At 38.3% G+C, this 15,012-nt stretch overlaps 1 protein-coding gene across 5 annotated transcripts in view; it reads right to left on the bottom strand.

Moving 5' to 3' along the window:
- The window catches only part of LOC131064371 (pentatricopeptide repeat-containing protein At1g10910, chloroplastic), a 251,626-nt gene that overhangs the window by 60,905 nt on the left and 175,709 nt on the right, over positions 1-15,012 (bottom strand). For all 5 annotated transcript variants that reach the window (XM_057998518.2, XM_057998496.2, XM_057998509.2 and 2 more), the window contains one exon: positions 6,023-6,342. In XM_057998518.2, the coding sequence (XP_057854501.1) occupies positions 6,023-6,342 (320 nt within the window). The remainder of the gene's footprint in view (positions 1-6,022; positions 6,343-15,012) is intronic.

The following is a 15,012-nucleotide window of genomic DNA, read 5'->3' as shown; positions in this document are numbered from 1 at the left end:
AAAATCGCCATTTTTAATTGAAAATGCCGAGTTGGGTGAGTTCTCCCATTTTTATTCAAAGTGCCGAGTTTCAGATTCAAAACATGAAAGTAAGTCTCTCAAAAGGCCCCTTAGACCCGAAATTGCAAAGGAGGCCCCTTTTCACTTAAAATTTTAAATCGTTCAGAACATGTAGAAGGCCTGAATTTCATCTAAGTTGGAGAGAGAATCAAGACGAAGTATCGGATTTCACGTTTGAAGGGAGACATTTAAAAGATACCTTTCACAAAGAGCTTCTCAAGCCCGAACCCCACAAGACGAAGCCAGACGTTAAATAAATTTAATATTTGTCAAATTGATTGATTAAAGCTGAAATTGATTATTCACAAGAAAATGACATCGACAGGACCTAAAGTGACGACTTAACACAAGATCAAAGCCAGGCGCTGGAAGCTAGAGAGGAAGATGCAGGAGCGTGAGATTGGAACCAAGCATTGGGAAGTGTGTCGTTGGACAACAAGTTGAAGTCCACTAGCCAAACCGAAGACAAAGAACACTCAGAATGCTACAAAGTATGCATTCTCAAAACACATAGATGGAGTTAATTCCAAAAATTCAGTTTTGAAAATTGAAATTGTTTATTGTAAAAAGAGAACTGCCTGTGGGTCCCGTTCAAGATATTTTGAAACAAGGGGACACAGGTCAATTATCTCTAACTGCCAAATTGACTAAATTAAAGCCAAATAGTTGTAGGTAGTTGAGATAGTAGTTGAAGGGATAACTGAGAATTGAGTGGGCATGGGTTAAGGCTGCCAACTTCTAGAAGGCAAATTGCAGCCCTTAGATGCAGTCAATCCTGGCCACCGGTTCAAATTGTAAATTCTATGAAAGACTGAGGTCTTTCTTTTGTAAAGGGTTAGACTCTAGTTAGGCTGTTAGATTTCAGTTAGAATAGGTTATAGTTTTGTAGAAGGTTAAATTTTAGTGGTAGCATAGAGATGCTGCAGAAATTGTTGTAATGGCAGCTGAAGCAAATATATGAACATTGAAATATGGTGTTTATTGTCTTTGTTTTCTTCTGTTTGCATGGTTTCTTTCAGCAATTTAGATAGATCTTTCTTTTGGGTGTGTAGGTATTTGATGGATTCAAGCTCATACCACTGAGGATATACTTATTGTATGTTCTTGTGTATGGTTAGCCTGAGCCTTTAATTGTGTTTAGTTCAATTGCAGGTGTCCGTCTGAGCTGCGCCAAAATTGGGTGCTTAGCCATGGATTTGCAGTCTGAAAATCTTCCAAGTCCCCTTGAAGATTGCACCGTTCCTGTGAGGTTGTGAGCCATTTTGGCCAAGCAGGGATTGGTTATGTTGAATCTGTCTACTCACGTACCAGCTTGGTTAATCTTAGGTTTCCTAAACCCTTCTCTTTTGCTTTTATTTCGTAGTTTGAGAATCAGATACAGACCAGCTTGTTGCAAAACGTAAGGCCCCTTGTGCTCCCAGCAAAACACATCGACCGTTGAGTTATCTAGCAGTCAAGACCTGACAACCAAAACATTGAGGTCACGCCCATATGATCAAACCAAACAGCATTAGGGATTTCCTTATTTCAAGAGAGGATAGGATACTCAACATTTTATTCTATGTTGATCGGAGAGAGTTATAGCTATACAACTTTAGCCACGTCAACACTTTCCAGACAACGATGAACAGGGTGTTCCATTCTGAATTGCGGAAATTTGTGCTAGTCTTCTTTGATGATATTTGGGTGTACAACAGGACATGGGAGGAACACATTGCACATCTTGATACAGTTTTGGGTATTCTTGGCAAGGAGTCTCTATATGCCAAGGAATCCAAGTGTGACTTGGGTATGACAGAGTTACTTTATTTAGGTCACATCATCAGTGTTGAAGGAGTGCGTATGGATCCCGACATGGTCAAGGCAATTGTACAATGGCTTACACCTATGAATCTTAAACAACTTTGAGGGTTTTGGGGGTTATGTGGTTTCTACCGCAAGTTTGTTAATGGATATTCACGACACGCAGCTCCATTCATAGATTTGACTAAGAAGGGAGCTTTTGTTTGGACTCCCGAAGTGTAGGAATGCTTTGAGATGTTCAAACGAATTATGACCACCTGCCCAAAGTTGCAATGTGATGCTTCAGGTGAAGGGATTGGGGTTGTCCTTGTGCAGAACAAACATCCGATTGCATTTGAGAGCAGGAAGTTGAGAGGTCCTGAGAGGAGCTACAACATATATGATAAGGAAATGTTGGCCATCATGCACACTTTGGCCAAATTCGGGTAGTATTTGGTAGGCAGCAAATTCATTGTAAAAATAGACCATAACAGCTTGAGACATTTCCTTCGGCAACGAGATCTTAATGATAGGCAGCAGAAATGGGTAAGCAAGCTGCAATCATATGACTTTGACATTTCCTTTGTCAAATGTATACAAAATGTAGTTGCTGATGCACTATCTTGCCATCCACAATTGAGCTCCATGGCAGAAGTTTCAGAGGATTTGAGGCATCTGATTGTGGTAGAATATGCCAAGGACTGTTGGGCTTCAGGTTTAATTGACGGGTCAATTCATGATGATAGGTATTCCATTGTGAAAGATTTAATCATTTACAAGGGGAGGACATTTTTGACCCCAAGATCAGATGTGAAGAACATGGTGATGAGAACCTTTCATGATACACCTATGGCAGGTCATCCCGGCTACTTCAAGAAATACAAGCAGATACAAGAGAGGTTCACTTCGAAGGGTTTGAAATCAGATGTTCTTCAATATGTCAGAGAGTGTCGTGTTTGCCAACAGAATAAACAGGATCACACATTCCCTGCAGGCTTGCTTCAGCCACTTCTGATTCCTGATGGGAAGTGGGAGTGCATCTCCATGCATTTCATCACAGGTTTACCTAAGGTGCAGGGTAAGGACTATATTTATGTGGTGGTTGACCGTTTGACTAAGTATGCTCATTTCTTTCTGATCACCACTACATATTCAGCTACACAGGTAGCAGAGCTCTTCTTTCGAGAGAAATTCAGATTGCACGGTTTACCTCGGAGTATAGTGAGTGATAAAGATAGCAATTTTATGAGCCATTTTTTGGCAGGAGCTCTTCAAACTTTGTGGGACCGAGCTCACTCTGAGCACCAACTACCACCCACAAACGGATGGACAGATAGAAATAGTGAATACATGGGTGGAGGGATATCTCAGAAACTACATTGCAGGGCAGTAGAAGGGTTGGGTCAAGTGGATCTATCTTTATGAGTATTGCTATAATACCACTTACCACCTTTTTATTCAGATGACACCATTCATGGCATTGTATGGGTATGAGGCGCCTAGCTTTCTTGAACTGTTGTTGAGTGACAATAGAGTGCCTAGTGCGGGAGACACGTTACAAGAGAATTAGGATATTATGAGGGCTCTTCGAGAGAATTTACAGAAGGCACAAAATCAGCAGAAGTGGTAAGCAGATCAGAAGAGAGTAGAGCAGTCATTTGAGGTGGGTGACATGGTGTATCTGATGTTGCAGTTGTATAGGCAGTCCACTCTCAAGAAGAGTGGTGCCGAGAAGCTTAAGCCACAGTATTATGGACCCTACAGGGATATCAGCCGTGTGGTAGAAGTGGCTTATGAGCTTGAGTTACCGGCAGACAGCAAAGCGCATAATGTATTTCATGTCTCACACCTCAGGAAGGCGTTAGGACATCATGTAATTCCTTCCATGACTTTACCACCCTTGGATGATGAGGGTAAGTTGATTTTAGTACCTAAGGCTATCTTGGATGTCAGGGAGAAGCAGTTGAGGAGGAGAGTTATCAAGGAATATTTGATCAAATAGAAGGATTTGTCAGTTGAGGATGCTACTTGGGAGAGCAAGGAGATTCTGCAGTATCCAGCATTGAGATTGCTTGAGGAAAAGCAATTTCAGGGAGGGCAGATTGTAATGTCCCCTTCTCCTTAGCACGTGGACATTTACGAGGTTGGCCTATAATTTGACCCTTGTAGGCCAAGGAGTTGATTAGGGGGTCGACATGGCGGAAATTTGGGGCTTCGCATTCTATTTCTACTGGTTTTATGGCGTAATAACGAGATAACACGTATCATGAGACGTACACTTTAATTACAATGAAATAACATTTTAAAAGTGCAATTAAATAACATATCTAATAAATAATAATAAAGTGTACCTACCCAATAAGGAGGGGGATCTTCTAGAAGGTACCTTATGATGGTTTATGAAAAGTAAAATAGAGGAGGGAAATTCATGGTTGATCATCAATTGTTTGTTATCTTCTCTTGTATTTTGGTTGTGGAGCCAAGGGTTGTCCGCAGACTTGATCATTGGGAATGATACCTCCCTATGATCTGCATAACTGAGGTGGTGAGAGATCCTCCTAAGGGTTGCAGCTGAGAGAGAAGGATAATTCAGTCCTTCATCATTGTGCTTATTGAGTTCTCATGGCATCTTCATGGTAGACGGGATTGGATGTATTCAGCTCATCCTTATTTTGACATTCATGTGCATCGATTTTATTTAAGGAGATTAGGCGATTCATCTTAAAGCATTTTTAAAGAGAAATAAGGAGGTTGCAAGTTGTACATCAGGTCTGGAACAAAAATCGTGCCACACCTCCATCCCCACGAATTTGCTCATATCTCATTCTTGAGGTATCGGTTCCTTCCCAAATTGGAGCACCCACATATGAGGAGCTAAAAAATGACATTTGTGGCTTAAAAGGAGACCAAGGAGCTGGGAGCAATTAATTACTGTCAATCACATCTGCAGCAGGGCGATTTGGAAATAAATTCGATTTGGCCAAGAGGAGACTCAACGAGGGAAGATATTGATTGCTTCTTCATTTACAAACCTAGGCGCTACCTTCCAGGTTCATTTGGCATTAATGATTCATAGTAATTTCAGTTTACATGTTTGAGTCTATGGCTGTCATATGTCTTCAGATAATCTGAAAGTGATCATTGTTGCTAGTCAATGTATTTTGGTACAAGGCGGCTAATGTAATGAGCAAATGATTTCCAAATAAAGGAGTGATAAGTTTGGTTCATATATGTCTGATTGCATGCCAACTGTTTGTCTTAATTACAGTCAGCATTAGATGTAATATGTTTGCAGCTTAAATTCACCTTATTGCATTGAAAACACACAAAACTTTTGCATATACATTCTAGGAGACCAATAGACAATTTAGAAGTTGTTTGCAAGCATTAATATCATTGCCATTCTAAGTATGCAAATCCGAAGTTTCATATCAGTCATAAGCAAAGTGTTTGACATAATTCTTCAAGGGTCAAGAAGTCTGAACATTTATATCAGAAGTGGCAAAGGATATTACAATTATCCATGCATGGTGCAAGTCAAGGGTATAGACTCATTGAGTACCTAGTGAGTACTCATTGAAAATTGTCAAAAACTCACTAAAAAAATCTCTGAGTTCACTCTAGAAAACTTGTCGTCAAAATCAAATTCAAAGGGTAAAATTTGGAAAAAAGAGTTCTTCTTTTTCAAAATTTTGATGGGTTCTTTGTAAGCTAGCTAGGATCCATCTGGATCCTCCCCGAGTTTGTCCCAAATGAACCGAACTCTCCATGACTGCACCCTGCTATAATCCACAAGGGAACTAGACTGAACCATGGATCTGGTTCAAATTGGACCTGAATTTGACCGATCACCAAGCAGATCTGGTTAGCTTTAAAGTAAAAAACCAGTTACTTCCTTTTTTAAATAATTACTGCGTTTTTGGCTTTCCAATATATTCCTAATTTTTCCTCAATAATAAATTTTGATATGCTGAGAAATTCTTGAGAAATATATTTGCTTATATGATACAACTATGCTTAAGAGATACGAAAGGAGGAGGATTGAACCTGATTTATTCCCATACAACTACCTTACAAGTATTCATAAAAATTCATTCATCAATATAGTATGATATGTTTTGTATCCAAAAGCATATTGTTAGGATGAGAAATAATAGATGTCAGTTAGAAGTGCACATACCTCTGTTGGTTGATGCCCTTTAATTTGCATGTCTTCAAGAGTATGTAACGCAAGATCATATAACTCCTCTTCACAAAAATAGGAAATAAGGGTGCTAAATGTTATCCAATTAGGAGAAATTTTTAACTTGTCCATTTTCTTGAGCGTTCGCATGACACTCTCCATATCACCTACTCTAGAATAAGCCTTCAACAATGTATTCATCATTGCTAAGTCATAATTAACTTTTATACTCTCCATCTCCATAGCTAGCTTCTTTACCTTTTCAAAATCACCAATCTTAGAATAAGAAGAGATCATCACACTATATGAATACCCATCTGCAAAAGCCAATATTGTGTAATGGATTACTAAAGAAACTAATTCATAGGAAATGAGAAAAAAATATACAGGGTGGCACATAATAGTGAGTTGAGCTTTTGATTGAAAATTTGATATGGAAATAGAACAAATCAACTTTGATACATAGAAATTGAGAAAGCAATACAAAGTGCCCATGAATGCCTCTAAACATTTCTCCATCTCCCTCTCAATGAAATATAGACCTTATTTATGTTTCAATTAAGTAGGAAAATATAAATACTAATGGAGATAAAGGATTTTTTGTGCCATAAGTCTTCCTTAATGAATCTATATGGCATGTGATGGGCCCTAAAACAGTACAAAAATGTAAATATTTTCCATGTATTTGAAAAATCCACCTAACCAACTCATTTTCATCCATTTATGTAAATATAAACTTGAAGTGATTTTTGTTTTATATTATGATTATTGTAGATAAATTCAATGCCTTTTTATGTAGGAAAATGTAGAATGGACTAATGATTTGAATTTGGGATGATTATGTTGTTTTGTGTAGTTGTTAAATTTGCACCTTTTAATGTGACACAAAACAAAATAGACGTGTTGTAGAACTGCTATTTGAATTAGAAGACAAATCTCCTAACCTAATCTAAACAATATATTATTGCTATTTCCTATATATATATATATATTGTTCATTGAAAAGTAGATATTGAATAATGAAAGTACATATAAAGATTGGATAGGTTTAAGTATAAAGACAATGTTGCAGTAAACTAAAGGATAGATACAAATCCACAATTCCTAACTTCAAGCAAACCTACAATACAAACTTTGCAAACTTGCTAAAAGAAAAGTAATCTACTTCAACGCACATGACAAATGATAAAGAACATCAAAATAGCAAGATAGACATCACTAAATTCTATTGAAAGAATAACAGTTTTGAATTAACAATAATGAATACTAGGTGTATAACAACTTTAGCAACAAGCATGAATATCACCATTATAAATCTAAGTGCAAGTGGCACTTTTTTATAAGGTTTACAAAACATAGTATAAAAATAAATAAAAAATTAACTACAATTTGTACTTTTGATGTGATTTTTAGGCACAGTCAAACATAGAATAAAATACCAAAGTACTTTACCCTCTCTTGAACAAAATCACCTCAGATGTTAAATATCTGATCAACTAAGACAATTCCAAGGTTTCTATGGTCAGTTCTTGACATGTGGGTAACTCAATGCTCGATGTGAATTGCTGTTTTCACTTGGGGACTTACACAATGGTTTGGATTTATCAATCTTATCATAGATTGGAATAGGTTTTGCCAATGATTTAGGATTTTGCAATATAGCTCTTGATCTAATCTAACAAGAGTTTCAAATAAAATGCAAAAGGATAAGGGTTTAGGAGTTTTATTCTAACCTAAAATGCAAGAGGCAATGAACAAACAACGAAATCCTACTAGGCAAGGTCTCACCATCAATGAACAATTTGACACAAGCTTAGTGCATTCATCTAAGGTAAATTTATAGATGTTCAGATTATCACCATCAACACCAATACCATCAAGGCAGTGCATACTAATAGACGTGCAATAATTGAAGTTAAGTACGATTCATATTCCAGTTGACCATGCAAGGTGAACTTACAATCAGCAAGAAAGCTAGTGGTATGGATTAGAGGATTTCAATCAAACGCATTCAATGATTCTTTCATTCAATCTACAATACTTGAAACAAATTCTAATCTAAATTTTGGAGGCAATAAGAACCACAAATGCATACAAAATCTAAACAAAACCACCACACTTCAATGATTTATATTCAAATCTGCAGCATATAGACGACAATTCTCAAAATCTCTCCCTTACAAATGAGAGGCAATGGTGTATATATAGTCTCAAATAGAATGAAGGGCTAAGATTCATTTAGAATCAAGGGCCAAGATCATGTCAACACTGCCCTAAAATTGCCATAATTAGGGTTTACATCAAAAAAGGGATAACCAAAAGGAAACCCAATGCAATGACGCCTAGTCATCAAGTAGGGAGTCTTTTAGAAGGTCTCAGCCTGCATCCCTCTCTCTAGCAACATATTCCAAGAATTTGGCCAAGACTGAGTTGAGCTCCTCCATGGTAATGCTAGGTAAAGCCTCCTGTTGTGCATCTATCTGATGCAAGAGCATCCCTGGTTCTTGGCAATCTTGCATCAACCAAAAACATTTTCTTTCAGTTTGTTCCTGTTTTGCAGTTTCAGCATTTCATTCTGTGTTTCTTCGCATTTGCTCACCGGGTCTCGCGGAGCTGGATTTTGATTGTGGACTTGTTCGTTTGCCTTATCCTAAGTCCGTGCGATGTTTGGGTCTTTTCCCGACAATTTATCGCTTCCAGAATCTGAGATAGTTTTCTGGCTTAAAACACTGGAACCGCTTGGACCTATTTGGCTATTGGCGGATCTTGTGGATCACTTTCGTAGCTTGCAGAGCTTCAGTTAAGTTCTTCCAACATTCCTTGGCATGTGGCCGACCTTCCTTTGGGTCCACACTTCATTCTATGAATTTTTCGGAAGGATCTCTTTGGCGGAGGCTGACCTTGTTGTTTTCTAGGTTTCATTTTGATCATCGGCATTTGTTCCATCTTGGGCCGACGCGAATCATTCTTGATCATATAAATCAATAGGATTCAGTGATTAGAACATAGAAGAATAATCCTAAGGTTAGGAGGTCGGGAGTTGGCTCGCTTTCTTGCTTGAGCCTAGATAATGCATAACACGCATGTTTTGTACTTAGGCCTGTGAGCCGAATCTTGTGAGCACGCATGTTGCCGGCAGTTTGTAACTGATTTTCATGATATAATAAAGTTTGTTATGTATTGCCTCCATCACGATTGTGTTGTTCCGAACTGTTCTCTTTGAGGACTTTCCCACCGTGACTGCACCAAGTGGTATAAGAGAGAATTTTCATTCCGGAGATTGCGGAGTCTTGTTCGATTTTGTTGTAGGGTGGCGAAGTGAGGATCCGACCTATAGCTGCAGAGAACTGGCGTAAAGATGGCGCAAAGAGGAAATAGGAATGGTGGAGCGTGTGGAAATGCAAACCTTGTTGTGATGGAAATGTTGAGAGGAATTACAACCCGGTTGGAAGCTATTGAAACGGCCCAGAGAAGAGGTCGACATGTTAAAGATGTGAGCGAAGATGAAGAAGAAGTGGCAGCTGGAGAACAAGGAGCAAATCCATCGGCTAATGATCTGAATGAAGAAAGGTTTATAAGAGCATTGTCTAGAGCGAATACCAGACAACATTTTACCCCACCGAATTATGATGGCAAGTTGGATTCGGATGAATTGTTGGATTGGATCATAGAGATGGAAAAGTATTTTGATTTTGAAGGCACCGCAGAAGATAGAAAGGTGAGATATGCTTGCACTAAGTTGAAAGGTCATACATCTCTTTGGCGGAAACATTTGCAGGTAGATAGATAGAGAAGAGGTAAAGAGAAGATCAAATCTTGGGAGCGGATGGTTAGTAAGTTGAAATCAAAGTTTATGCCAGTTGATTATCAAGTAAACCTGTTCCGGAAGTTGCGGAACCTGAAACAGAAGGAATCCGGTGTGATCGAGTATACCAAAACATTCTACAAGTTAAATATCAGATCTGGACATACTGATCATGAGATTGAACAAGTCGCTAGATATTTGAATGGGTTGCGGATGTCTATACAAGATGAACTCAGTTTAATCAAGTTGTAGAGTGCTAAGGAAGCTTATCTATATGCCCTGAAAGAAGAAGAAAAGTTGAACAAAAGGCATGAGCAGAAACAAAGAGGTAGAGGTGGAAGGTTTTCCGAAGGAAGATTTCCAAGAGGAAGAAGCTATTCCGGAGGAAGAGGACCCTGTACAGATCAGATTAAAGACAAGGAAGTTAGCAGAGATGGTAGTTCATACCGAAAGGATGATAGATTTTTTTACCGGAGAAGAGAACCTAATGAATACTGGAATGAGGGTTATGGAAAAGAAGACGGAAGACAAGATAAAAGAGTGTTTAAAGCAACATGCTTTAAGTGCGAAGGAGGAGGACACCGTGCTTTTGAATGTAAGAAGGCGGAGAACACTGGAAGAACAACATTGATAGAAGAAGACCAAACTGGATCAACTAATAAACTGGAAGATATAGAATTGTTGGTGATGAGGAGAACTTTGTGTCATACCGGAGATGGTGAAGAGCCCTTGCAGAGGAGGAATTTGTTCAAGACTAGATGTAAGGTATCCGGTAAGTGTTGTAAAGTTATAATTGATAGTGGTAGTTCAAATAATCTTGTTTCAGAGGAGATGGTGAATAAGTTGAATTTGGAGATTGTAGCACCTTAAGCCTTAACAGATAGCATGGATTCAGGATGACCATAAGATACTAGTAAGTGAACAATGTTTGGTGAAATTGAAGATTGGCTCTTATCTGTAATGTCCCCTTCTCAGTGATGTGCATTCAGTGGTCCATTGGCCTATTCCGGAGACCTGTAGGCTATTTGGAAAGGAGAATTAGGGTTTCCAACTTTTGTGGAGTTCTGCATGAGCTTTTTAGGGTTTGCTAGGAGGGAATTCTTCAGTTCTTCTTTTGGCTTCCTTCTAGGTTTTCCATAACTCTGGGGTGGCATAACATGCATTTGATTCTTTGGTGAAGTCAGAACTTACTATTTTTAGTAAGTTAGGGTTTGGTTGTTTGGATGATGCACTTCTAGTGAGCTTTCCAAGCTCTTTCTCTAGGTGCGAAGATCATGTTTTTCAAAGTAGTATTTCTTGACTTACTATTTTAAGTAAGTGGGTGTGTTGAGCATTTCTATTTTTAGCAGTCTCGGACAGGGTCTTGACTCAACACAGTTTAGTGGTATTCATCGCACAACTTCATCATTGATTTTGGTATTAATCAGTATTGGAGTTATAAGTTATTTAAATAAATATTAATTCCTTATCCTAAGGTTCAATATTTAATTCTTTTTATTACTGATTAATTGTGTTATGGGCAACTTAGGAAAAATATCTATCTGCAAGCAATATTGTTATTTTCCTAAGTCAGTGGCATTAAAAAAGTGGTGTTGAGAAACATGAAATATTTCATGTTTATATTATTTTATATTGCAAAGTTGTCATTTAGGATAAAGTTCGAACTTTGCCTAGGGAGTTTGGGAAAATTAACGCCATGTCTAGGGGAGGCTATGACATGAAATGAAATTGAATTTTAATGGTTTTGCGCACCATTTGCATTTGAATTTCAGAGGGAAAACTTTATAAATACAGGTGCTTGGCCTCTCATTTGGTATCCAAAAAAAATATATTGTTATGCTGTCAGAATGACTCCAAACTTCTTCGAGGGTGAAAACCTCCTAGATCTTTCTTTGCAGTTTTGAGTGTGAGACATCACTCCTAGCTGTGGTTCGAATTTGTGAACTACTTGGTGTTCCTTTGGATTGCATTGGGTGTGTTATTTGAAGAATTGCATGCTACTGCGTTTTTTTAGAGTTGCTGGTGTGTGTTGGCTGGAAGTGTGTTTTGTTCGTAGCTATCTGCGTGTTGGGTGCATTGTTCTGGGTGAAGGCTCATTAGAAGCGTATTGGAGAGACAATCGTTCTTCTACATTGGCATGGCATTTGGTGAACTCTCCAATTTATGATTGCAAATCGAAGTATTCAGCTATAGCGCCATTTCCAGATTTACATTGGGTTGCGTGCATCACTCTTGTGGCTCTTAAGTTGTTGTTTTAAGGTATTGAACTGATCGCCTAAGTTATGCTATTCATTTGCATTTGGTTTGACGTGATTTCATTCAGTTTTCGGAAAGTTACGAGCATTTTAGTGGATTTGGGTGTGGCTGGTTCTGCATATTATTGACACTAATTTCAGAACAACAAGTAGTGATTTTGTTGTGTGAACTTGATATTGAATACTTGAAATATGTACTTAACTCTATCTTCTCTCGCATCTCTATCTTTGTAAGATTGTTTCAATAGTACTGATCAATCATTCTAGTTGCATTATATGGTATTTCCCACTGAACAAGTGGAAGAGGATGGCTTAGCCGCCTTCTTCTTTTGTAATTCAGTTTTGTCCTCCCACTGAGAAAGTGGTTGAGTGATATTGTCCTCCCGCTGAAATATGCGGTTGAGTGATAGTTTTTATGTATAAGTCCTCTCACTGCATAAGCGGTAGAGTGATTTGGTTCTGGTTATGCTCTTGTTCCCTTGGCTGGTTTACCACCAAGTTCTTGGTCTTCATCCCACTGAAAAGTGGAAGGGGCTGTCTTGCCGCCCGTTATTGTATTTCAGTAATTCAACAAGTTATCACTAGCGATCCCCTGCTACCATATGCTCTCACCCTCCCTGTCTAGGCTCTCGGTGATCAAAAAGTGTAGGGTTCTTTCCAGTAGTTTGAATTTCTTTATTCTAACCCTAACGGGTGATTGGTGTAATTGTGATATTGCTTTGAAACTACAAAAAAAATTATTGGGACTATTACAATGGTATCAGAGCTGGTTTTCCTGCAAGCCTGTGTGTTTCGAGTGATCAGATTTCTCCTTTAGTGACTAAGAAACAGTGGTTGATTCAATGGCAAAGAGAACATCAGATCAGAAGGTTGCCATTGGGGCTGTGGAGAGAGTTGAGAAAAAGTTCGACACTATGATGGACATGATGTCCTAGATCAAATTCTCCATGAGTGAAAGAGAAATCGGTTATTCCTGCAATCCTGTGCTTTCAACAGAAATTCAAAGTTTAATGATGGGTTCATATGAGGAGAAGATTAGAGAAGAAATTCTTGGCATGTTTGAGGAATATGATACACTTCCTCAAGTCATTAAGGAAGAATTACCTTTCAATTGTTTCATGAACCACCATCCAAAATTATGCTACAAGACTGAGTTTGCAAAGAAAAAATAGCATATGATAGCTCTTACTTTGTTTGATCAAGAGGAGGAAAGAAAAACTTCAAATGAGGAGCTTGAGAAGGTTGATGATGATTCCCATGTCATGCATGCACCTACCATTGATGAGGTTGTCATTCAAGAAGAGGGAAAAACAATATTTGAGGTTGTGCATGATGAATCTCTTAATGTTTCTTATGGAGCTAGTGACAGTGTCGAATGCACTCATGTGCTTCTAGAGGAAGAGAAGATGAAAATTGAAGATGTTAAACAAGAGGAAAAGGTTAATAGATTGTTGGGTGGAGGTCCATGTTATGAAGCTGAAAATATTGCAGCTAATGATGAAGTTCCTAATGACCAAGAGGCTGTCCTATTTTGTGAGTTTAAAATATAACAAAATGATGACATTCAAGGGGCAGATTTAGAGGACTAATCGGAAATTGCATTTCAGAACAATGGCGTTGAGACTCATAGTTTGAAGAATGAGCTTGACCAAATTTTGAAAGTCTGTGAGCAATGTCCTAATTTGGAATTTTCAGATTTAGGACAGCAAGATTGTTGGTCTAACTTGGAAAAAGGAAATACTTTTCAGATTGTTGATAACCCATTGTTTGAGATAGGTATAGTGAAAACATATGACAATCCACTTTTTGAGTGAGAAGATGGAACATCACTTGATTCTAGCCTTGCACTTGGTGAAAATAACAATGTGTGGAAACTAAGAGAAGAATCAAGATCTAAGTTGGATGATACGTGGAGCTATGGTGAGCACTTTTTAACTAAACAAAGTAATCAGCCCTTTAGCACTTGGGATCCGGGTGTGATGGCACCCAGCAATGACAAGGAACCTGTGTGGGATGAATTTCCCTTTGACCCTTATGAGGGTCAATAAACAAATTGTGTTGTATGGTTAGAAAACCATATGGTTCTTGATGAAGGAAAGCTTAAAGAAGTTTTGAAATACAAATCTGATTTACCCATTCATGAAGTTGGTGGTAAGCAAAAATTTGAAGATTTGGTAGAATTTAATCCTCTTCATGATATTGAGCAATTGCAGCTAGTGGGTGGTGAATACAAGGAGTCTTGGAGCAGCTTTGCAGGAAGCGAAGACAAGAAACAAAGTTCTGATTTTCAGTTACAGCCAATGACCAGTACACCACCTTTAAATGTTCACGAGTGGAAGGATAAATTCATGAGATCCTTTGAGAATGAGGTGCAAGTTCTATCAGGGTTTGACCATGCACATAGTTTGATAGAAGAACTCTATTGGAAGGCTCAAATTGAAGAGAGACGGAAGGGAGTTAAGGATGAAGTTGCTCTCCCCAATCTGCAACTCATCAAAGACTCTTTGGAGACATTGAAATCAGAGTGCATACAATTGATCACAGATCGTGGTTATGCCATTGAATCTGCAAAGAAGATCCTTAGTGCTTTCCAAAGAAAAGAGAGGAAACTTGAAGATCTTACTCTTGAACTTGAGTCAACAAAAGACATGTTAGAAAATACTCGGTTGTAATGGAGGTAGAAGATCAGTTTGCTGATTTCAAACATTTAAGAGAGCAAGAGAATAGAGAAATGGCCAAGGAGATCAATCAGGTAATGGAGGAGCTTGATTGCATTCAGGAGGAGTATGATCTTGCTCTTTGTCCCCAAAGATCAAAAAAAGTGATTTTGGAGCAAAAGAATGTTTGGGTGGAACATGACTCTGATAGTAATCAGCAGGTTGATGGTCCGTTGTTTGATACAGATGCTGATTGGACATTTGTTAATC

This window comes from Cryptomeria japonica, chromosome 1 (assembly GCF_030272615.1).
Source record: "Cryptomeria japonica chromosome 1, Sugi_1.0, whole genome shotgun sequence".
Classification (NCBI taxonomy): Eukaryota; Viridiplantae; Streptophyta; class Pinopsida; order Cupressales; family Cupressaceae; genus Cryptomeria; species Cryptomeria japonica.
Note: the sequence above shows the minus strand (reverse complement) of the source record. Positions and strands in the feature narration are given on the sequence as shown.